The following is a 26,467-nucleotide window of genomic DNA, read 5'->3' on the forward strand; positions in this document are numbered from 1 at the left end:
AATTTGTTAATTCATATTGAATCTTGATTTTAACAAATCTTTCTCATTTTATCTCAGTTTATTTCAAATTTTTGATTGCATTATTTTTAAACAATTACAAATTTAAAAAATATTTTGAGAGTACAGTTTCTAGATCTTGAAGAAGGCTAACTGCTAGTAATTGAGTAGTTGAAACTGACACTAATACAAAGTCCCTTTATAGATTATAAATTTTGATGCTCTAGAAAGCTTTGGTGTTACATTTAGGGAGCTATGTAAGGATTATTAAGAAATCTTGGAACTAGAACAAGGACTATGCTGAACCACCAAAAAGATGATCACCATTTTTTTGTCTTATTCATTTCCCAATGTTTCAGACTCTAAAGTATTCAAGTAGCTAACATCAGTATTTCAACACCTGAGCACTGCAACTGAAAGTGAATTGAATATTTTCAGAGAATTAGAATTAGATATAGCACTAGTTAAGACAGTCACATACTCAAAACCTTGTAATAACACCTCCTGATATCCTCCTATTACCCTAAATTTGTATAAGATACATATACTTTTAACAGTGCTTAATAACTGCAGTTGAATATGCCAGACATCGCCTTTATAATTTCGTGTCTCATCACTGTGTACCTCTGAAATTCTAAGAAATACGAAGGGTCTTTGTTGGGTTTTTGTAGAAAAAAATCTTGATTGCTTACTCTCACTTTATGCTAAAATATAAAATATTTAGGTAGCAAGCTAGCTGCTTTGTCTGCATGGCACTAAGCATTGAGATTTCCCACCAGGGCTTTGTATTTTTAAACCAATTTTGGAATTGGCCTTTACCTTGGGGAACATTCCACTGGTATCGCAGTGGAATATTCATTTTTTTCTTCCCACATTTAGCTATAGAATTGTAACCACTGTTTCTAATATAATGGCCTATATTTATGTCTTCAATTACATCTACCATATTACCTAATATTAATGTTATGATTGTTCTTTTTCCTTTTTAGTTGATGTAAGTAATGTATTCAGTTAAACAGAAATTGTCTACTCACTCTAAAAAATACCTATGTCTTCTTGATCAGCTTTCAGTAAAATTTTCTCTGGAATGTCTAGATGATAAAAGTTTTCTGTCACTGGATATTTTATTGTTTAAAATATATATTTAGTCATCTTTAATACTTCCGTGACCCCTTCTGCTCAAGCTTACTGCACAACATTTTATGTTCAAACATTTCTAACTTAAATCACCCAAACTTAACAAACTTCCTTTTATGAATCATTTCTTGGTAAACTAAATTTTATCCTCTCTTTATGTTTCTCCTTCTTAGAATGAATTACCTTTAAACATCCATTTTATTAATTGCATTTTTTTCATGGCCACCTCTTCAACAGAAACTTCTCATTAATTTTTACCTTTTCCTAAATTATTAGTTCCATAAACACTTTATTGAATATATCATTTCTCTTTTTACTTTACTACATTATTTGACATTATTTGAATTCTTGATTTCTGAGAAGTGTTAATGTTGTAAAGTAAAGAGAGAAATGACATATTCAAACTCTTGTTAATGTGGTAAAGTAAAAGGAGAAATGACATATTCAGTTAAAGTATGAATATGTCAATTTTGTATTAAAATAAAACAATCATTTTAATATTGAGAGAATTTAGTCAGAAAGAGTTCTTGATTAGGTTTGACTTACCAATCTTATCAGTATTAGTTAACAAACATTTAATGTAATAGTTTAAAACGAAGCATCATAGACCAGGTGTGGTGGCTCACACCTGTAATCCCAGCACTTTGGTAGGCCAAGGCCGGCGGATCACAAGGTCAGGCATTGAAGACCAGCCTGGCCAATATGGTGAAACTCCATCTCTACTGAAAATACAAAAATTAGCTGGGCATGGTGGCACGTGCTTGTAGTCTCAGCTACTCGGAGGCTGAGGCAAGAGAATCACTTCAACCTTGGAGGCAGAGGTTGCAGTGAGCCAAGATTGTGCCACTGCACTCCAGCCTGGGCAACAGAGCAACACTCTGTCTCAAAAAACAATTACTAAAACAACAACAACAACAAACTAGGCATGATAGTGTATTATTATAGAGTTGAATCACGTAAATTTATTACAATACAAATAAATTTAAAATACTACCTTAGGCTATTTGAATAAAATAACGCAAAGTAACACCTAGCTATTGTCATTTAAAACATAACAGTCAAATTTGGATTGAGAACAGTATTAAATAAATAGAAATTATAGCGCTAAAGCATCTATTGAAAAAATAGGAAATGAATGAAATATGTATCTAGCTGTAGGTGTTCAAAATTGTATGAATTGAGACATAATAAGGGTATATTTAATGTGTATACATTTAAGATGGATTTATAAATGATAGATCTTTAAAGATATATTGGATGCATCTATAGTATTTTGGAACTCCACAAAACTGTGAAGTTAATTTCAAGAAGGTTATTAATATGTCCCTCACTGCCACTGCCAGAGACAGGTTATTAGGCATAGCTGACCACAGGTCCAAGGCAGTGTGGTAATTCTTACACTTTTACAATGGAAATAAATTCATTTTTTAAAATAATATTTTTATATTTAAATTAAGAGTCTGTACTCTTCTGGGCATGAGAAAGTAAGGGAAGGCATTTTTTCCTACTTATGTACTGAATTAAAAGAATCATGGCATTGCTGTCTAAAACAATGATTAAATAATAATGCCACATTTTATTTCTGCTACTACTTATTTCTGCTTCTTTGGGTGGATTATTTGAACATAAAATTCCTCATTTCATACAGTGTATAATATACACTCATAGGATTCTAATAGAAGTTAGATATGAGTATATTTTTATGTGAAAGTACCTGTACTAGGATCTTGTATAAAGTTTAGTAAATATTAACTGAACTTCATGGAACATTTCACATGAATGTTGAGATAGAACATTTTTAAACACGTTATAAAAATTAAGAATCCTTATGTATACATGAAATAATTTTATCTAAGAATTTAAAAATTACCTACAGTAATTTGATCTTTGTTGCAAAACAATAACAGATGGAAAGATCTTAAAGTAAAGTTAAGCAGATGAATAAGTAAGTATCTGTCCCAAAATGCTAGGGTTTTTGGTTTTCTGCTTTTTTGCATCTTACAGTGCTACTATCTGCCAGAGAAGTGGGTATAAAAGACACGGAGAATACAGAGAGAGTGGACATTTCAAGTTAGAAATATTATATAAAGGTAGTTATATTCTCACCACCAAAATAGTGTAATTTTGGTGGTGAGATAATTGATGAGTTAATCAGAAAAAAAGTATTTTGCATGTAACTTTGAGTTTTTCTGATTTTCCTTGCTGTATGAAAATACTTTGGCATAAATTGCTTCATAACCTGTAATCATATTTTAATTTTTATTGAATGAGATTTTAAGAGCATTAAGACATGCGTGCCACCATAAACAATTTTTCCAAACTTTCTTTAATCCCTTTGTGTCACTTTTTATTTTCCCCGTGTAGAGAAAGAAAAGGGTATATTAAAACATTTTTCTTTCTGAATGCCTCCATCATCATGGCTAATAAGGGCAACCTTGCACATATATATAAGAGGAGAAATTCAATTTTAAATTGCTTTAAGGTTCACCTTTGAATTTCATTGTGGTTGGAAGAGTCCCATGACCTTTAAATTTGATGAAAAGAGAGAGCAGATATTAATCTCATTATGTTATTTTGAAGTTCTCCCAAAGTGGATGGCTCTAGACCACATTTCTGCAAAATGACAAGAGCAGTTCATATAAATTGATCATTGTTACAGAAAAGACAATATCTAAAGATTTTAATATACCTTCAGTGTTTTATATCTCATTTTATTCTCTTTGTAATAATTACTATTTCAGAGTTATTATTTAAGAGTTTAAATATATCTCACAGTTATGCTACTAAATGTAATAACATTCATTTTATAGATTATATTTTGTCCCCTATATGTAATAACTTTCATTTTAAAGATTATATTTTGTCCCCTTATAAAAGCCAAGCTTATTTTGATATTCTAAAAGTGTTGATTGTGCTTCCTAGTAGTATCTGTACACTGTTGATTTTATACAAAGTTATTCCCCTATGCCACAGAAAATTATAATTGAAACAAAAAATATTGTAGCTACACAAAATTGCACAGACTGCTCAGGGACACGACAAATTAACTAACCATGTGTTTCATACAGTAACATGCAGATGAGAATGACAATAAATAAATAAGCCCACTCCAGGTACTGTGTAGGGAGCTTCTATTTAGTTTATTTCATCTTTTGAGTAAATATGCTGGGCTTGTATATTATTCTCATTCTAATAATAAATAATGAATATTTGGCATAAGAACAAAGCCTATGAAAATATGGTAATATGATGTATATCAAATATTTCTTGAAGGGTGACTTGTGAATTATTTGCATCAGATTCGCCTTGTTAAAATGAAGAATGCTGGCCACAATCCCAAGTTGCTTAAGGAATATGTGGGGCCTCAGAATCTGAATTTTAACATTTCCCATTTTTCATAATCATTATTCTAGCCTAGAACATAAAGAGAATACCATAAAACATACTGTAATTAAGAGCATATAACACAACTATTGTGGAAGTGGAATAATAAGATTAAGGAAATAATTTAGTATTAATCTTATTTTTTTTCCCAGTGTCAATGGCCTAGGAAAAAAGAAAAGTTAAGGAACGTTAAGTCAGGCCGGGCGCGGTGGCTCACGCCTGTAATCCCAGCACTTTGTGAGGCCAAGGCGGGTGGATCACGAGGTCAAGAGATCGAGACAATTCTGGTCAACATGGTGAAGCCCCGTCTCTACTAAAAATACAAAAAATTAGCTGGGCATGGTGGCGCGTGCCTGTAATCCCAGCTACTCAGGAGGCTGAGGCAGGAGAATTGCTTGAACCCAGGAGGCGGAGGCTGTGGTGAGCCGAGATCGCGCCGTTGCACTCCAGCCTGGGTAACAAGAGCGAAACTCAGTCTCAAAAAAAAAAAAAAAGAATGTTAAGTCAATACCCTTTACCATGCAGCTATTGACAGCAGGAAACTGCTAAGAGCAGTACCTTCATTTGATGATGTAAAGAAGGAAGGATAAACAATTATTTGAATAGTCAATAAGTATCTGTTTATCTACCTATCTATCTATCCATCCATCTATTCCTGATCCAATGATGCTTAGTTAAAATTCATGGAATTGTTTAAAACGTTAAATCATTTACAGTCCTTTAGTGATCAGCACATAAGATGAAGCTGATTCTCATTGTCCTAAGGTTAAGGGCAGTGGGAAACATCTGCAATTTTAACATGAATGATACAGAGCTGTTTGCTGTGATGAGAAGAAAAAATAAGAAAAGGTTGCCTAGGGGGGACATGCAGGGCTTACATGAAGATAATTGTCCCCAGATGAATAGCAAGGAACAGTGTATTTCAATAGTACAGATTAAAGATGACCAGAGTATGGACTATCGATTTTGCTTGAGTAATAAAAAAAGAGATAGATACCAGAGAAATTATATTCAGCATGGCTATGCAAATAATTTAGTGGGGAATTGGACAGGAAATTTTGATGATCTCCACATATTGTATTTCTTAAATCCTCTGCCATTAATGGCTTTGATCATTGTAGTCCACTTAGAGTATGAAGATTTATGGATTGCTATAAAGATGGCAAAAATACTTGGTCCTAAATCAACCGCTGGAGGAACTTGTGCAGCAGCAAATGCCTTAAGTTATAATTTTGTAAGGTAGGCAACAAGAATAATGATTTCTATTTAATAACTCAAAAGAGAATTTTTTTAAGACTGAGATGAATGCAGAACAGTGGAACATATTTTATCTCTGGCCATAAAACATTATTTTGCAAGGAGTATAAGGAGAATGGCAAAGTGATCATCAGCACATTAAGATGCATAACTCTTAAAATTAATTATTTCTCCAGTACAGTCTTTGAGAGTTTTTTCCAATATATAATAAGAAAAGTATTCTGTAAAGATTATGAATTTAAATGAGCTCCCACAATTTAAAAGAGAAGAGGATTATGACCACTAGCAGGTGACTTCTTTTATCTATCATAAATACTGGATTCAAAGCCATGGATAAATTACATAATTATACTGTAATATTAACAAATACCTGTGCTACTTAAATAATTCTAGAGTTTGGAATAAGAATCACACTATCCTTATCCTCTTTATTTAAAAATCTCTGCTAATCTGGAGATCTCAAAATATAATTACTTTATAAATTATTAAAACTACATGATGTTCATGTCAGAACATAATATGGTCAGGTAGCATTTAATCTTCTAATTCCCAAGCAATTCCACATTCTGACTTCAAAACTTTTCAGAAAGTGTAATGACAAGCCCCAGAGGTTCTTTTCTTAGTAACACAATAAAATATACCTTGGGTCATTTATCTTATCTAAGCTGAACCTGATTTAGTTTTTTTTTTTCTTTTAAATGAGATAACATGAAAAGTAAATTTTGATATTTCTAGCAATAATTCAAAATAATTGCACACATGTAGACTTGTCCACAACAGCTATTAATATACAGTGAAATAACTAAGCAGTCAGCATTAGGTTTTCTGTGGAGAATATGAAATGTTCTTGGGGTAAATTAGAAAGATTTGACAGATGTAAAGCTACATAACACAAAAAGCATTTCACAATCAGAATTCACTCCAAAAACATGGTTGCAAAATGTTCCCAAATATATTATTTTGAACTATGTGTGGACTGGTCAATGATTAAAATATATGAAGAATTGGAACCTTTTTCTAGATTATTCATCTGCAAATACTACAAATTAAAAAGAAAAAAACACAATGATTTCACTTGTTGTTCACTTTATTCTAATAATTTGAAAATATGCTCATTTTATTACTTCACTTTAGTAATACAGAGTCGTAGACTTAGCCTTAAATGTATTTATCTATGTTAATAATTTACTTGCATTATGGTTTATAATAAACATGATGTATAGAAAATTATATAATGTTTAAGCTTTTTATAATGTAGCAACAAAAATTGGGCTAATGCATGAGTCATGACCTGAATTATAATATTAATAATTTATTAATTTTCATTTAAATCATGCTCCATAATCATAATTTTAAATTTATCATTATTAATTAAATAACTCTTTTATCTAACAGTAACCTCATTGCCAATTTATGTTCAAGTTTATATATGGTTATTTGAAACATATTTTTATGTTTATTATTTGACTTTGTCAGCAATAATGATTTTGTGAGAATTTGCCCATGATTTAGGACAGCCAATACTGTTTTTATGACTATCACAAATAATTCGTGTGGCATCATAGAAGCTCAGTTCATGAAGAAGCCTCAGATATCAAAATTGGCTATCCAAGAATTGACAGAAACATTGAAATTGCAGCTATTTAGTTAGGCCCACCATGCTCAGAATGATTCACTTAGAATGATTCTGGAAGCTGTTTTTTTATTGTGTACGGCTATTCTTGATATGGTGGTATTTGACAGTCATTTTAACTAAGAACTGAAGCCAATTAAATTGTTTCTCTGTGGATTTCCTGTGACAGATGCACAGAGGCATCTTATGTTAGCCAATAGACATTGCTTAAACACAACTAAAACTGTTCCAGCATTTATTTTGATGCAACTAGCTAATTTCATAGTTGTAATTTCTGTTGAAATAATAACTTTTCATCAGATCTATTATTCTTGTTTTCTACTACTTCTTATCATAGTGTCGTAGTACTTACATGGGAAAACAATTTCTCCCAACAAAAATTTGGGCACATTCTCTTGACTTCACATTAATAGAAGTGTGATTAAAATGGGAAAGCACTATATTTTGTTATCTCTGGTTAGGAGAGTAAAAACTCTACAACTTGAACCATGAGACAGACGACTATTGGCCTTTTGGTAGTTAGTTCCACTTTGGACTTAGAACAACCAGAAAAACAAATCACAGAAACTTACAGAAGGATTTGCTTAATATGCAAACTCAATTTTTGTAAGTGGCCACTTGTAGTTTTCCATAACTCTCAAATTAAGTTCCAATTCATCAAGATTTTAATACTGTTATGAAATGTGTCAATTTTAAGTTTAACGCAGAATAAGTAAAATGACTATAAACCTAAATTTTAAAAAGTATTTTAACAAATAAAGTCCAATGAAAGTTACACACAGCATACTAACAACATGCAAGAAATTAGCAGAAATCCCTACCTAATTTTCATGAATTTGTAATGCCTGGCTCCTATAACATTTCATTTGGTTAAAATTACTGCATTAGCAGACTTGTGGGCTTTGTTATTCACTGATCTATTTTGTTGTTGTTTGGATATTTTTAGATGCTCCACCAACTGGTCAGGCACACAGTGTGAAAGGCCAGCCCCAAAAAGCAGCAAGTCTCATCATATCAGCACAAGTAAGTTTCTCAGATTAATATTTTGGATAATGTACATTGCATACAAATCATTTTTATGTCATTATTGAGAGGTGAATCTTAGAAAGTCTTCTTCATGGAATGTTATAAGAAATTCACTGCTATCAGGTGTTTTTGAAAGAGGAAGCACTGAGCTCACATCTAATTACAGGATCCAGGATGTATATGTTCTTTTAGGCTGGGAGAGTTTATCTCAAATTTGGGAAGTTTTCAGAATCACATCTGCTAACCTAATATAAGTATTTCCTTCAAAATCAGCTGCAAAAGTTGCAGATATCACAATGGATGTGATAATGCTTCAGGAAGAAAAATAATTCCATGTTTTAATTAGAGCAAAGTGTATTGTCTTGGAATGCATTTCAATGTGCCATGGGGGTAAATGCAGATTTTAGTGCTTAGTCTGAAAGAGAAGTAAGTTAACAAGCAATTCTTAATAAAGATCTAAGTTGATTTACTGTTTCTCTATCTTTAAAGTATTGGTTTGAAGTATGTTAAAATATAGATCAACATTTTTGCTAATCTTTTTCATGCAGCCATAGTCTTAGGGTCAGGTGTGTCTACGTCATCATTGTGTGTCTGTGTATGGTTTCAGATGACCTGAAATGATGTTATAAAGTCCTTCAAAATAAATGTCTGAAATTCACACATACTGTCATTAATCTGAGCATGAGGGAAAAACCTTTGAAAAATCTCTAATGTCTGTTTCATGTTAATCAATTTGCAAAGGAAAATGTAATATCCTTAAAGGAAGATTGTTTACCTTAGCAATTTTTCCCTAGTCCTTTACTGCTGGTGGGAAGGATTTCATAAAAACAAGCAAAAAGCATACTCTTTCAGAGTTAGTGAAAAAGGAAAAAGACTATTAATGTATAAAATATATTATTTTTGAACCCTAGAAGCAGGTGTTCCTTGTTTGCTGACATTCCTGTTTGTTGTCTCTGCCCCCAGACAGTTTTGATATCATTGTCCAAATTTTGCTAATTTAGAGATTCATTTGGGTTTATTAATAAGCCTAGACATCTTTGAAAAATGGAAAATAGGTCTATAATAAACAGTCTGGGCAAGAATATTTAAATTTGGAAAGGTAAGATGAGTGATTTTTCGTTATGGAGCATTTTCAGTTGATCTTAGAATTTGTGTGCTCTCCTTAGGTCAGGGAAAGGAGAGGCCTCAGGGAAGCAATGAGCATAGAATTGTAGGATTAGCACACTGGGATTTGGGGAATTGGTTGATAAAAGTTTAGAGTTGGCAAAATGTGTCTTGCCCAATTTGATACGCAAAAGAAAAAAGAAAAAATACTTTATCTCTCTTCCCAGGATTTAGGGCTCAAATATGCTACCAGTAATAACTCTGGAGGCATACTAATTTATATATAATTTTATGAACCAGTTGAAAACAATCATTAAGAGCATTTTTAATTAAAGAAATGCATTTGAAGTTATCAACCTGTAGAGCATGGTGCATTTATAAACTGGGAATTGAAAAGATGCTTTAGCCTTTGTGATGGTGGTTTCTCAATGATCAAATATAAAGAAGATACCCAGCCTTTTCGAGGATCAAAATCAGTTTAAAAAATTTTAAAAAACTCGCTGACAAGAAATAGCATAGAATGTGTATTGAATTTGGAAATTTTGTGTAAGCACCATCCACAAAGGAAATGTTTGGTGTTTGGAAAATGGTTTGGAGCTAGAATGCTCCAGGTGCTTCTGTTAGAGAGTGGGGTCTCCAGTGATTTGCATGGGCAAATGTAAGGAACTGGTTTTAATTACATGCAACAGTGCTAAAGTAAAGAACATCAAATAGGGGAAAGAGTTGCTAATAGTTGTAACCCTTTTCCAATGACACTGAAGCTCTTTCTCCCATCACTGATTTAAAGTCATGAAATTTAATAGAAGTATTAGTGCATTTTGAAAGGGCTATTAGCTACATAAATGTCAAGTTATCACCGACTTGAGAAACCTGACCAAATAATGACTCTATTAGATGCCTATCATCAGACATTTATGCTTAGAGAAACTTGCCTCAGTAGCTCTGAAAGAAGGGAAAAGGTAGTTAAACTGACCTTTCCCACCAAATATGATTACCTGTATTCTTTTGGGTAAAATTTAGTTGTTTTGAATGGTTGTCAAACCTTCTCCAAACTTGAGCAGAAGTCATCTGCCCAATAAGAAAGATTAAACTTTAGAAATGTGTTTTCAAATCTTCATTTCCATCATCATTGGGCCTTGATTGGCATAATCCAGAATACACTGCCTCTGTCTGCCTAATTACCCTCAATTTACACAAACATTCACCTTCTGATTTGTGCATGGCTTTCATAATCATCTCTGAATAGTGGTAGTGATGTTTACTGACGCTCGATGTTTGAAGTATCTAAAAGCAGCTTGTGGAATTAGGCAGATCTATTATCTAGGGCTTGGTGCTCAGGTTCCATTTTAAAAATCCAGTCTGACTCTTCTGAAGATATTTTCAAGAGCTTTGAAGTCAGGATGATAAAATATTCATTGAATACTTCTATTTTAAATTTACATAAAATTTTAAAATTCACATAAAATTGAGCATTGAATGCTCAATGTTTCAATTGTGCTATTTGTTGTATCTGCTGAAATTATGAAATATAAAAATATACTCAGCATTTGTGGTGCAGTAATGTAGAGATGCTATATTTTACTATATGACAATAGGGGCAAGGTATCTGTTAGGGGGTCATTGTATCTCTTTTTCTACTTTGTCTTTATCATTTTTATATCATCTATTATGTTTTAATACTAAAATAAACTGGTTATATGATACCAGAATTTATACATTTGCAAACATAGAAATATAACTGAAAAATGCAAGAAAAGAATGTCTTCTTTCCACTTCTCCCAAAGGAAATGTTTATCAAGTCTCTGCTAAGTGTCAAGTACTGCACTAGATCCCAGAGACAGGACAGTGAGGAGGTCAGACAGTGCCTCTTCTTACGAAGCTGAGGTTCTAATGGAGTTAACAGCAATAAAACAAGGAAGCAAATAAAAAAGGAAATATTCAAATGTATAAAGTAACTGTGAGTTTTTATTGGTCTGTGAAGGAAGCAAAACCAAAAAAGACAAAAAGGGCAAAGACAGAGAATGTCACGGGAAAAGTAAGGCCGGGAGTTATTACTCTGAGGTGGTGATACCTCTTCAGCTGAGACTTGAGGATCAAGGCACAAGAATAAGGAACAGCAGGTACAACTGTGGAGCAACAAAGAGTTGCACATGTCCAGCAGACTGAAAGAAGACCAGCGTGCTGGCTTCGAGGACAAGGGGGAGAGCAGTACAAACTGAAGTTAGAGATCCAGGACGAAAATGATAGGCAGACTCTTGAAGATGACTGGATCACCTTTACTAAGTTGGGAACATATTTTCTTTATAACTTTTAACATTACAGTGTACCAAAATGCTTAAGAGAGAGCATGCTAATTTCAACCAATACATATACTTCGCATTTATACACATCTGTAAACATAAACTTAAGAATAGGGTATAGACCAATATGTCCAAGGAAGTCATTGTAATTATATAATTTATGCTAATATTATTCTACTGTAAATTTGATTGGTAAATAAAATGCTCTCTTCCTCTGAACTTCATGAGACTGAACACTTCTGGCTTCTCTCCTACCTCTTTTGAAGCAACTCTGTCTTCTTTGTGACATTATTTCCTTTCTATTCTGTCTGGTTAATTTAGTATCTGTTTATCACTAGACACTCTTCTTCTGGATATACTCTCCTTGCCGAGACATAGATTCTTGACATGATTTATCAACTCTGTTTATTTCCCCCAAATTCCTATGCTCAATATTGATTTATCTCCTAAGTTTGAGACATATATCTCACTGCTTGCTTGATATATCTGTATCTATATCATGTATATTCCACAGAGATCTCAGGTTCAGTCCCCATATGATCTCTTCACTGCCCCCTACCCACAGTCATTTTCTTACACTGTGTTTCCCCTTCTGTCCGTATGGATGACTGAAAGGTGGTGATGCTTCAGCTGAGACTTGAGCCAATCCACATGGCTACTGAATCATCACTTAAGTTCCATTCTTAAGCCTACTCTTTCGTTCCTAAGTTGAATCAAACAATATATTCAGTAGATGTTACTTCCTAAATTTTCTTCAACATTATCTTTAAAAAACGATAGTACAATTGCCCATCTGATTTATATGGCTTACATACTCCATAATCTCACCTCTGCTTTCCATTGCAGCCACATCTCCTTCCAGCAGTGTCTAGCCCAACTGTTTTTCCTTAGTCTTAATCCTCTTGGCCTTTAAAGTCTCTTCACAGACTGCTGAAGACTTGCTCCTAAAGCCTCAGAAACACACTAGTCATCCTCCAGCCCAGATCTAGTTGGATGTACCTCCTTTATATTCCCAGAAGAATGCATACTTCCCTAATACAGTATTCATGCTACTATAGTGAATGAACCCGTTTGTTTGTCACCTTCTGTTACACATCAAGCAACATGAGAGAAGGGTCATTTTAATCCTCAGTGTGAAACAGAGTATATATTGAGGGTCTGGAGCATTGCAAGCACTTAAGATATACTTGCTAAATAAGAATTGAATGTGTAGACCCTGTGATATCCTAAGAACTGCACTATTTGCAGAACAAAGAGAAACAGATTGTGCCCTCAAAGATCTCAAAAACAAATTGATACAATGTATTGTGAAAAGTGCAAAATAAAAGCCTGCATAGAGTGCTATGAGAACATATATTTTGATTGTGTATTAAGAGTGTATGTAGGACTTTCTATGATTGGCATAATCCTACCTATAACACTATGTGATGGCTAGTAATGATGATACCAATATTATAGATGAATAAGCTGAGACAAATATAATTAATAAGCCTAAGCATATGTTGGTAATAAATAGTAAAATTGAGATTTGAATAGAGGTAGCCTGGCTCCAGAGTCCATTATCTCAACTGCTATGCTGTACCAGCTCTTCTATGGAAAAGGGCTCTTCAACACAGCACTTTAAAAATACAGTTCTTTCTTCTAATGGAAAAATACTGCATAATGAGGCTTCAGAACCATGTTGCAAAAAAAGACTTGCTCTATTTTTTATGAGAAACTTCAGATATTCTCTCTACCCTTAGTAAGTACTGAGTGTATATTTTTCAATCAGTTTCTAATAATCCACTAACAATGCACTGTTAAAAAAATAACCTGCAATAGGGCTTTAGTCATTTTATTTACAGTATGAAATTTACTGCCATATATACTACCAGGAAAAATACTTATTATTATAATACAATTTTAACAATATCTGTGGTTTCCAGCAATAAAAACTATTTTATAAAAATTAAAAATTAAAAAAAACTTGCCAACCTTCTACCCTGCATTATTTATCAGTGATATTAGGCATTATAGTAGTTACCATGATTGGTTACATAAACATATCAGAAGTCTAGCCTCTTAAACACAGTGCTGTAATATATGGGATTGTAACTGCCATCTGTGATGGGGAAAAAAAGAAACTCTTTGTTTTCTATCATAGTTAATTAACAGCTTTCTACCTCAGAGGAATGTCAAACTGTAGAACAAGTAAAATTGATTTTAAAAGATATTTTATAATTGCGTTGAGAGAAAATAAATTTTATATACTTTAAAATTATGTTGATAGGTATTTTACACCCACCAATTTTACACAAATTTTAGGGGAAAAAAATGAAGTCAATGTATTGGTAAAGTCATGATCAATCAGCTGAAGTCATAGTTTATGAAGAAAGCAAGCTGTTCGCTGGTATTTAAAACTTGTGAACAAATGTTAATTACCATCCAAGGTGTCAGATTCTCTACTTTCATTAATTGCTAATAAATTACAGATGCATATAAAGTTCACATTCCCAAAACCAAGGAGATAATATAGTAATATCAAACACACTAAGTTCTCATAACTACATGAAGAAACAAAATGACACTTAACATTTTAGAAAGTGTCTAAAGAAGTGGCTAGAAGAGATGGTTATTTGGTTATTTTACACAGGTTATTTCTCAAAGTTCTAAATTAGATACTTATCTTATACATGAAATTTTCTTAATGAAGGCTTTTTGGTATTTTGGCAAGTGATCTCTAGTATGAATTATCTCACCCAGATGTCCTCTGGCTATAAAACTATTAAAACAGATCTATATATTTATAATAAAGTTCTAAGTGGCCGGTTATTGTGCATAATATCACCATTAATCTCTACCTTGATACTTTCACATGCACATGTATTTGCAGGAAAAATTCATATACTTTAAGAATTTGTAGTGTTCTATTCTTAATCCATTCCAGATCTCCATGTGAAATTTTAATTAGTTGTTGGGCTGCTTTGTTTCTTAGGTTAACCAGTGATTAAGTTGACTTGATTATATCAACCAGAGGTCTATTCAAAGTAGACAAAAGCCTTTGTTTCATGTGTACTAGACATTTTTCAGTAAGAAAAGTTAACATTAGCTACTTCATACTTTCCTGTTATCAGGCAACTCTGTATTCAGTTTTCTTCCTACAATAAATGGCATTTCGGTGTATTCTCCAGTGGGTCACATTGTTAGCAATGGGCTATTTTTATCTGCCTACTCACTGACTAAAAAAACTATTATATAAATGGAAAACAAAGTCTCCTCCATTTTACTACTTCCCTGTGCTCAGATGTATATAAATAAGGACTAAATTTCACTGACCACTTTTGAAGATTTATTTTGTTAGTGCTAGTACCCAAGACCATTCTCATATATATGGAAGAAAGGAAAATAATTGACATTTGCCACATAAGCCAAGCTCCCAAAATATGGTTTGCTAAAACCATTCAGGAACTAGAACTTGAGAAAGAGAACCCTTTTGCCCCCTAATTTTGCGGAATCAAGCTAACTGCCCTTTGTGGTAGGTGTTTTTGTCTCTGTTTTACTGTTGAAGAGCATGAGCCTCAAAGTATTTAAGGAACCTACTTAAGGTCTCATTTCAAGTAAATTGTAAAACCAATATTTACGCCAACGTCCATCCTAATCAAACACTGATACTCCTTCTGCCACATAGACCCATGACCAGAAAGTTTGGATAGCTGAAGGAACAAAACTAAAGGTGGGAATGTACTCAGTGAAACTGTGTAAATATTTATTCAGTCATAGTTGATTTAAAAAGACATACTAGCATAAATTTGCATCATTGAGAGTAAATGTGTGTGATAGGAAGCACTAAACTCAGACTGACAGAAAACTCAGATCTCTCATCTCAAGATATTTAAATGCAACACATAAATGAATGGTATCTAAAGAAGCATTTTCAGCAGATCAAGTATTTAAGAGGAGAGCAATTTTCCAATAGCATAATTATAAACCAGAAATTTAAACATTTTGGATAAGCTTATTTTTGTTTTATCAATGTAATTTGGTGCAATGAAGTATTTAGTTGTATCAATTTTTACTTCATTTTATTTATTTCTTCATCTATTCACTCATTTATTTTCCAGGAAGCATTGCCATCATTGTGCCTCTCGTCCTCTTGGTGACTTTGATAACCACCTTAGTAATTGGTTTAGTGCTTTGTAAAAGAAAAAGAAGGTAAGATACAATGTTCTAGATTAGCAGTCAGTGAATAAAGCACACAACTAGGTGCAAAAACATATATATATATTTTATTTTTTAAAACAGGATTTCGTTATTTCAGTTGCAAAATACTATGTTTTTCAAATCGTTTTATACCTCTCTTTTATTTTAAGTGATTATAAATTAGACAAATCTTCTCCCATGTTATGTTAATGGAATGGTCCATTTAAATATTCTAGCAAAACTAACAGAAGATCATATTATTGAGAAGTTAAGTAGAATTTTACATTTGCAGTTGTTTTTCCTTGAAACAGCAAGAGTCTCTGAGGAGCGCTTTTTTATATTAATGTGTATGATTAGTAATGTTAATACAGTGATACTGATATGCATATGATGTACATCTCCAATTTGAACATTTCATTCACAAATAGTGCATTGATTCACTTTATATCTCACTAGAAGTATCATTTCAATTTATTTGAAAATGCACTTACAGATCTAGAGGAATAGATTGTCTACAGAAAGATAAGAGCCACATGTGCTCATTTATAAATCAACGTGAAATAATGTGTACATATGGACATAGAGTATAGGGTGATAGCTATTGGAGATTTAGAAGGGTGGGGAATGAAAGTGAAGTGGATAATGAGAAATTACCTAATGGGTACAGTGTACGTTATTTGGGTGACGGACACACTAAAAGTCTAGACTTCAACACTGTGCAATATAACCATGTAACAAACTTGCACTTCTACCCCTCAGCCTTAACTAAATAATTTTAAAAACTGAGGGCTTTTGAGTTAGTATCTGAATAATGTAAAACAAAATTCGAGTCATGTGACTTAGTGATTGAAAACAATCTATTTTAGAGTTTCTTTATCACTATTTTGTTGGGATAGTTTTCAGAAAGAAGGAGAAAAATTAGAATTTAAAAAGATAATTGATTGGTAAATATTCAATTTCAAATGATATGGTATTAGTGATTTAGGATGTATTTATTTCCAGTGTATTTTTATTAAGTTAAAACAATCGGGAAAATGGCCTATCAAAATACTACTTTTTGTTCCCCTGTTACTTGACAAATGTAATTTAGTCAATTTATTTCAAAATAAGTCAGTAAATCTATAAATATGATAATTTTATAAAGCTTGGTTGTGATATTTATACAAAACTCACAAATATTGATGTTCATCTATTCTAGGACAAAAACAATTAGAAGACAACCTATTATCAATGGAGGAATAAATGTAGAAATTGGCAATCCATCTTATAACATGTATGAGGTAGATCACGATCACAACGATGGAGGTCTTTTAGATCCTGGCTTTATGATAGACCCAACAAAGGTAATATGTCTTAAGATAATGGGCAGTGAGCACTGACATTCTTAGTCTTATCTCTGTTTTATGGTTCTGAATTTCACCAAGTTTTTCTGTTATCCGAAGTTAGAATAAAGTACTTTTGTATGTGTTGAATAATATAGCCTCTTCTAAAGAGAAAGTACAATTATGGACTGCATTCACCTGAAGCTGCAAGTTAGCATAACACATCTTAGAAACATCTATTTATTTACTTAGTTCATTTATAAACATGTTACTTATTTTTATTTTTTTTTATTGATAAATGACTCATTGTCTAACTTTGTTCCCCTAAAGTAAACAAAAACTCCTTTAAAAAATGTTTTAGTATTGATACCATACAGCAAATTGTTTAGATCTTCTTCAGGGGATGGATAGATATATAGATAGATAAAGGTCTATTACATAGTAAATCCACTGACTTTTAAGATTGAAACATACACAAGGAGAAGACCAATACATGCACAGCCTCTAGCAATATGTCTGACAAGTAGTTTGGTGAGATGTTTTCTTTTCTACCCTCTCCCTCTCAGTATTCCTTACAGTGTAATACAGTGTGGTTCTATGGGGTTTTAATTTGGTAGGAACTGGATACTTACAAGATAATTTTGTTTTCATCACTTCAGACATTACATCATTCTTTTAAAATGTATTTATTTTTTGGTTTTAGTTGATGTATAATAGGAAATCAGTATGTTGAAGAGTTATCTGTACTTCCATGCTTTTTGCAGCATTCTTCACAACAGCCAAGATATAGAATCAACCTAAGTGTGCAACAACAATGAATAGATAAATAAAATACTATTCAGCCAAAAAGAAAAAAAAAAAAAAAAAAAAAAGGAAGAAATCCTTTCATTTGAGGCAAATGGATGAAGCTGGAGGATACTGTTATATGAAATAAGCCAAGCACAGAAAGGCAAATACCACATGATCTCACTCACATGTGGAATCTATAGAAGTTAATATTAAAGTAGAGATTAGAATAGTGGTTACTAGAGGGTAAAGAGGGGAGAAGAAAGGATGAAAGATGTTGGTCAATGGGTGCAAAGTCACAGATAAAAGGAATGAGTTTAGGTGTTCAATTGCACAGTTGGGTGACGGTGGTTAATGATACTGTATTGTGTATTTCAAAATAGCAAGAAAAGAGGATTTTTAATGTTCTCACCACAAATAATCATAAATATATATGAGGTGGTAGATATACAAAATGCTCTGATTTTATTTTTCTGCAATGTATATGTGTATAAAAACATAACAAAATGTAGTATCTCATAAATATGTATAGCTTATGTAAAATAATGCTCTATTCAAATGTGTTGAGGTATTAGCAAACTAGACATAGAGCTTAGTGTAAAAATCTTGGTTGGTATATTTTTAACTATAAAAGAGTACAGTACTTTGTTTTCAAAATAAGTATGTTATTTCCACTAATGTTCAAATGAAGAACCAGATAAGCTGTGTCCTTAGACGTCTTTGTAATTAAATCATTTTGAGAAATATTTTTCCGTCATAATATCCTTACTAGTTTAAACATTTCATTGATACATATAGCCTGACAATCTACGCCTTTTAAGAATGTTCGTTAGTTTTTAATTACTATAAGCTCAGGTTGGCAACTTTTAAGAGAACTATGTAAATGATAAAATTGTCTGGTTAAACTTACGAAGATTTACTTCACTGAATTATCTGAATATTGTTGCTGATAATTTTAGAATATTTTTCTCTAAATTAAGAGTATCAATTTGCTGTTAAGAAAATTTTTCTTTCTTGACTTATTGCCTTATTTATTGAATAGTTATTTATTTTTCTGACATATAAAAGTTACTTGATGAAAATGTACTTTTACATTGTAAATATCCAAAGTGGCCAATCTACATTCAAATTATTTTGCAGTCACAGTCACAGGTGTTCCTGAAGGTTAAATAGGATCCCACATATTCAATCTAGTTCTGAATCCATGATTAGACTTTCTAAGCCTACAGTTGATGCTCAAATATTCACTTCTATGAGAATCAATCTTTTCTCATGGATAACTTGTACACTATCAGATAATATTAAAATGATACTTTTCTAATTAGACATAATTTTATATTTATTATTTATTATTAATTAATTCACTCCTACATCTGAAATTTTTCAAGGAAAAAATCCTGGTAACCTTACTTTTGATATTTTCTGCTTGAAAATATCACAGAAGTTGAGAGATGATACATAATGTACACATTGATATTTGATAATCTATTACATCTATGAAGGAGAAAGACACCTTAAATAATAGAGTTATATAGTATTCATACATATATAGATTAATAAGGATATATTTTAAACATTTTTCATATGAAGGAGTGTTCTCATTTTTCCCTCGTCATTTTTATATCTAGTGATAAAATTAATCCAATTCTGTACACATAAAGAGAATAGCTTTTACACCACATTTTAAACATTTTCTGCATTTACTCTGGCAAGATAAAACTACGCTTCAGTGCCCCCCAAATATATTTTAATATACTTAGAGCATAATACTCAATAAATATTTATTTACCAATTTGATTACTAACGAAAATTGCATCAAATATGACTTAGATGACTGAGTCTAGCTGGATCCTGATATTGGAATGTAAATATTAATTGTTGCCAAATGAGTAACTACAGAAAAAAAAAACCAGCTAGTTCTAATAGGTTTAGACAGTAGTGAAAAACAGAGGGCCACATTGAAGCAACTTTAATAATCATATGAATTTTTTAGAGTATTCACTCTGTTACAAGGGTTTGTAATATGCATAGTGCAATCAGTATAAATTATATTACATGTAAAGAAAAATTTTTAGAACACTCATTTCTGTTATTTTCAAAGTGGGTAAAATTTCTAGTTCAATGGTATCTTATAATCAAAAAGAGTACTTAAAAAGTCAATAAAATAGATTTGACTTTGTGGGTAACCATAGAATTATTTGAAGAGTTGATAAAATAAAATTTAATATTTAAAATTTAATTCTTACTTGGACTGTTTGAATATTTTCTGAATGAGACTTTTGTGAGAGAAATGTCTACCTATGAAGCAAAGATCCAATATTAATATTGGATCTTTGTTTTAAGTTGTTAGAGCTAACATGAACACACTGTAAATGGCTTAGGGCTAAAGAGTATTCTTATGTTATTTTTATGAATTAACATTATTTGTATTGATGAAAAATGGTTCCATAATATTAGATCAGAAACTAAAACTCTGTTTATATACAGACCAGGTACATAGGAGGCGGGCCCAGTGCATTCAAGCTTCCACACACAGCACCACCCATCTACCTAAACTCTGATTTGAAAGGACCACTAACTGCTGGGGTGAGAGAAGAATATTCATTATTCCATATCCATTCCATCACAGAACCCTCACAATCAAAGACTGATTACTAGAATTAGAGGCTTGTCCTTAATTAAGTTTTTAATTAACAAGAGACTTCAAAATAGCATTTAAATTGGGGGCTTATGTTATGTGTTCTGTCTATGCAAAATTACATATAAAACGTTATCATTTTAGGCAAGCTATTAAATAGAAATATCTCTTCTACTGGATTTGGAAACGTTATAGTCACTTAACAAATGTGAGTATTTGTTACTCTTAGAAAAGAAGCTCCAGCCAGAAATTTAAACTGAATAATTTAAATTTAAACTTTTGTTTGATTTTATTCATTTTCTATCATGGAGCTTTATTTAATATGCACAAATTTGATGAGCAGTTAAATAGACTGTACTTTAAAATGCGTCATCATATTGAGAAATTACAGATGGTCTAACAAAACCATTCTCAAAAAACATGTTTCAATTAAGTGGTGTTTAGAGAAAGCTGTTGTGTCTAAAGTTACACAGTTCATTTTAAGCAGAAGAGGAATAAAATATGCATATCAAGATTTCGAGGAATGAGAATTCTCTCCCTTGTCCTCTTTCTCATCAACTGTTTCCATCCTCATTTTCTATCATGTTTGTCTCATTTGCATGGCTCAAAGATTATAATGTTTCTTTGTTGTGACTAAGATTTAATATACTATTTTTGGAAAGACAAAACAAAGCAATAACAAAAACAAACACTAGGCAAAACCTTCTTGGGATAAACTGCAATTTGTTAAATAATGAACATTGTATGTGTGTGTTTTCCAACTCAAAGAGGTCAACTACTGCATGCCTCTGTTCTACTTACAAATGCTATAAGTGTTTGTGAAACTTAAGATGACTGTGTACATCACAATTCTTTGAAAAAGTCCAAAAATATTTCTAGTAAGTACACATGGGTTGTTTGAGGCAAAAATATTGCTATCATTTTAAAGTCTGCTCCACTAATACATTTCCTTACATACATTTTTTTGTTTGCTTGTTTTTGAGTTCATATTGAAAAATTGTAAGCACCAAACAATTAAATGCTTTTCTGAAAATACATCTTACCTGCTACTGATAGGCTTGTAATAGCAAAAAGAGGGACAACATAAAAACTGAAAACATGACAATTTAGTTTCATGTTTGTGCTTTTGTAATACAGTCTCAGTGAACATAGCTTTCACAAAGATTTCTTCCGGCTTTTTATATATGTCCCAAAGCTGCTCTTAGATTCACAAGTTACTTGAAAATCATAAAATTAGGTTTTATGTAATACCATGCTCGAGTTGACTAAAGTCTGTAAACATAACATTTAAATTACGTTTAAATAATTACTATTTAATAAATTAAACATATTTCATGTAAATACTGTTAGTATTGGAAGATGGACATTCTAGAAAGTAAATAATTAATGTGCCCAAGACCAATAACAAAATTATATTTATTTTTTTCTCCTTCAGCCAACAAATTACTCGAATCCGGTGTATGCAAAAATATATATGGATGGGCAAAACTGTCGAAACTCCTTAGGAAGTGTCGACGAAAGGAAAGAACTGCTTCCAAAGAAAATAGAAATTGGTATAAGAGAGACAGTGGCATAATCAGTGATCCCTTTTATATGCTGTATAAATGTATAAAATATAAGGATTACTTTTGTATGTCCCAACAGTATTATACTTGTTTTGGCATCAGCATTACCTCTTTCTTTATCTTTTTCCTGGTTAATTGTTTTCTGAGTTTTTTGGGTTTTATTTTTTGCTGATGACTATTGATTGACCATTTGTATGGAATTTTTATGAAAAAGAACTGCACTACAGTACAATTTACAACAATGCTGCTGATGACACACCTTTGAATTTGTTAAAATTAAAAACAACATATTCCTTTGTAGTGTGAATATGAGCAATCTATTTTATATGAACTCTTTTGGTTGTACTTAATCAACAAAGAGAATCTCTGCACTTTTCCATTATATGGTTTCAAAGCTGTAATACAGTGTCATTTTATTTTTCTGTTTAAATTGACGGAAAAATGATTGAATGGTCAACTCTCTTCTTTGTGCCCATAATGATTGTTTCAGACTCTGCTGAAAATATCTAGCTCTCACAAGTTCAGCATCACCTGCTTTGAAATTAGCCTTAGATTGCCAAGCAATAGATGAGAATTTTGAGGACAAAATCTAAAAATATATAAAATTAAGAATTTGCATGAACACAGATGACTACATTTTCCAAAACTTAGTGGACTCTATGTGATGTATTAAATGTATACACCTTGTAAGCAATAGTTATATTTAGGTGATAGAACATAGCAAAAATGTAACTGAAAGTTGGCAGACTGCACTTGCTATGGGATAAGACCTTTTGTTCTCCCTCAGTCTCGAGAAAGATAGCCAGCCTGGAGCACAACAGGGCATTGGGTACTTGTGTCTTATGTAATTCTTCCCAATCACAGGCATTTTCAGGAAGATTAACCCAACCCCTTACCACATTGAACACTAAAGAATAATATATAAGCACACAAATTGATGACAGAATTTCAATTATGTGAGTCAAAAGCAAAGGGTCAAAAGCAAAGGGCAAAGCAGACATTTTCGTATATAGAGTGATTGGTAAATATTTTCAAGATACAATATGACTAATCCGTTATTTGCCCTATCCAAAGTATATTCAAGGACCTTCCAAGTCGTAGAATGATCTGTCCATAGTCTAAGGTGGAGAGTCTAAATGCTGTACCAGTTGCTCTGGTATTCAGGTTTCTTTGGGTTTTACAGAACACGTGGACCCCACTCACATTTGGTTTGTTTATCTTCAAATTTGAGTTGAAACGAGTGTGATTTATTTAAGTTGTAAAAAAAAAAAAAAAAGGATAGCATTTTTATACAAATATCTTTAAAGGCACAAAAGATTTATTCACAAGTTTTGGAGGGCTTTTTGTTCCTCTGATAGACATGACTGACTTTTAGCTGTCATACTGTATTAATCTAACAGATGAAATATGTTAAATATGTGGTTGCTCTTTATCCCTTTGTACAAGCATTAAAAAAAATTGCTGTTTTATAAGAAGACTTTTTGTTGTACTATGTGCATGCATACTACCTATTTCTAAACTCTGCCATATTGAGGCCTTTATAAACTATTGATTTATGTAATACTAGTGCAATTTTGCTTGAACAATGTTATGCATATCATAAACTTTTTCAGGTTCTTGTTTAAGTACATTTTTTAAATTGAACAGTATTTTTCATTTTGGTTATAATATAGTCATTTTGCCTATGTTTTTACAATGAAGTGTTAAATACTTTATAAAAAATTGTTGACTGACTTATTTAAAATGAAATTCTACATATTTAAGTGCTTGTGTTGGGTAGTTTTTAAAAATAAGGAAGTTTGTTTATGTAGCTTAAATATTCTGATCAAACTGTTTTAGTAAACTTAGCATTTTTATATCCTTAGAACATAATACTCTCCAGTGGAAATCTGATTTCATTGCATCATTTTTCAGTGCACAGCAAAAAGGCATTTTCTGTTTTCATAAAGCAGAAACACTCCTCTTACTTTTTCCTAATTTTCCCTGTGCCTGTCAGAGACTTCGTATTGCAATAGAAAGATGGGTTCTGTACACAGTAGTGTGACAGCCATGCTGAAACAAGCCAAAGCTCTTCCTATCCCTTTCTATTCCCCAAAATTGTACTTTATGGAAAATCAGATTCCATTAGATGCTATTTCAACATTATTTTGTAAGTAGAATTGTTATTTGTTATACCTACTTTTTAGTATCAGACTAGAGATGGAAAATATAGGTGTGTCTGATTTACTTATCATTGAGTTATATTATTTGAAGGGACTTTTTGATATCAGAACTGGGTAAATGCAACTGAAATTATTATTTCAAAGAAACAGACCCCACAGAGTGGTGTAATATCAATAGAGTTAACGTTAGTATAAATATCTAGCAAATCATATATGATATGCAACTGACTGCTGGTTGAGACCTGACATTAATGACCTATTCTCACTAGAGCCCTAGTGAAAATAATAGTCAAGATAGCTCAGAAAATGTTTTTTTAACCTTGGGGGCCTGCAGTTACTTTACATTCAGTCTTTACATGATAAATATATGTTTTCAGCTACACAAAGTTAATTTAATCTATTTCCATAACTCTATTGTGTTCTATTTCAATTTTCTATTGCAAAAATTGTTATAAGTACTAGAAATTCAAGTGTGTAATTCTCTTTCAAAGTCATAATTCTTTATAAATGCTATCAAAAAAATGCTTCCTAAACTAGTCCTTCAGGCTTTGGTGGGAGCTATTTTATAAACATCAATGTTTCCTGATAAACTTGCCTCTCTATCCAAATGCCTTCTTATCTAGAACAATGATTTTCAACTTCTTGGCATTTTGCCAAGTAATTCTTTGTTGTCCTTTATGGGGAAGGATATTTAGAAATATCATTGCCTTCTACTCATTTCGGTAATGATAGTAACATCACCTGTAGTTGCAACAACCGAATGTCTATAAACATTGCCAAATGTCTTCTAGGGAACAAAACTTTCCCTGACCAGAACTACTGATCGAGAGCTATATTCAGTCTCCCATTATTAAATTACTGTCAGCTGGAACAAAAAGAATAGACTCTTGCTCAACAAAATCATGGTATTCCCAAGTTTTGATTTTAATTCTTTAGTGTTGATGATGCATGAGTTATAGAAATTTGGTATTAATAAAGTGCCGATGTAGTAAACAGTAAAAAGCTATGACTAAGGGGAAAAGTTTCATTTGGAAACTTTTACAATTTTGCATGAATTAAGTCATTTATTTATGTAAATGTGTTTTATCTGTGTCCATTTCAATATCAGTGATTGTGTTTTATTTTCTTTTGCATTTTATCATTTGCCTATTTGGTTAGTGTTTGAATTTTAAGCCTAAGCTTTTCTTCTGGGAATGTTACTTTCCATTTTTATGATGACTAAGCTATGAAGAAAGTTCAATACTAAATATACGTTATGCCTATTATAAATGTGCTGCAATAGACAAATGCCTACAATTTTCAAATCTCAAACAGACAAAACTAGTATATGTGATGAAAGAAATAGAAAAACTATCATGGATTTTTCTGTATTCTCTCTAATTTCTATATCTTAAAACATATCATTTGGATAGAAAATCTACTTGCTCCCTGAGAATACGAATATTATATACAGATTCAACTTCTTCATGTAGTTTTATTTAAAATATTAAAATATAAGAGAATAAGAATTCTGTGAGCTAAGCAAAATATAGCTAACTACTTTTAGAAGCAGTTTTATCTTATACTCCATTCCAGTTTTCATCAGTTTATTTAACAATTACTTTCTTAATACTAGATGATATACTGCAGTTTAATGTATACTGAGTCATTAATCACCTGTTAAACATGGACACGTTAGTTGTAGCTTCAAAGAGAAGGAGAGACTCAAGCACTTCTTTATGAAGTGTTTAGGGCAATATGGCACAAAAATCACTCCCACGCATTTTGAATGTAAGGAAAACTATAACAAAAAGAGCCAAAAAGTGGTGTATTTTTCAATTCTGTTACCACATCTATTGCTAGCTTAACATATCTAGAAAGATAACAAGTCCTGAAAAAAGATAAAAACAATTAAATATATAAGGAAGCAGTTTTATTCAGAAAGACAGTTTGTTCTTGATGTTATCACATCCAAAGGCCCAGCAATGTTTTCTTCAT

At 31.9% G+C, this 26,467-nt stretch overlaps 1 protein-coding gene across 1 annotated transcript in view; it reads left to right on the forward strand.

Moving 5' to 3' along the window:
• The window catches only part of LRP1B (LDL receptor related protein 1B), a 1,560,879-nt gene extending 1,537,732 nt beyond the window's left edge, over positions 1–23,147 (forward strand). Inside the window, exons 88-92 of the mRNA XM_064382912.1 lie at positions 8,355–8,431; positions 15,939–16,029; positions 17,216–17,360; positions 20,613–20,711; positions 22,199–23,147. Of these exons, the coding sequence (XP_064238982.1) occupies positions 8,355–8,431; positions 15,939–16,029; positions 17,216–17,360; positions 20,613–20,711; positions 22,199–22,339 (553 nt within the window). The 3' untranslated portion in view covers positions 22,340–23,147. The remainder of the gene's footprint in view (positions 1–8,354; positions 8,432–15,938; positions 16,030–17,215; positions 17,361–20,612; positions 20,712–22,198) is intronic.
• The last annotated feature ends 3,320 nt before the right edge of the window (positions 23,148–26,467 follow it).

The sequence above is a fragment of the Aotus nancymaae genome, unplaced genomic scaffold, assembly GCF_030222135.1.
Source record: "Aotus nancymaae isolate 86718 unplaced genomic scaffold, 86718_ANA_hifiasm-v0.15.2.pri h1tg000029l, whole genome shotgun sequence".
NCBI lineage: Eukaryota > Metazoa > Chordata > Mammalia > Primates > Aotidae > Aotus > Aotus nancymaae.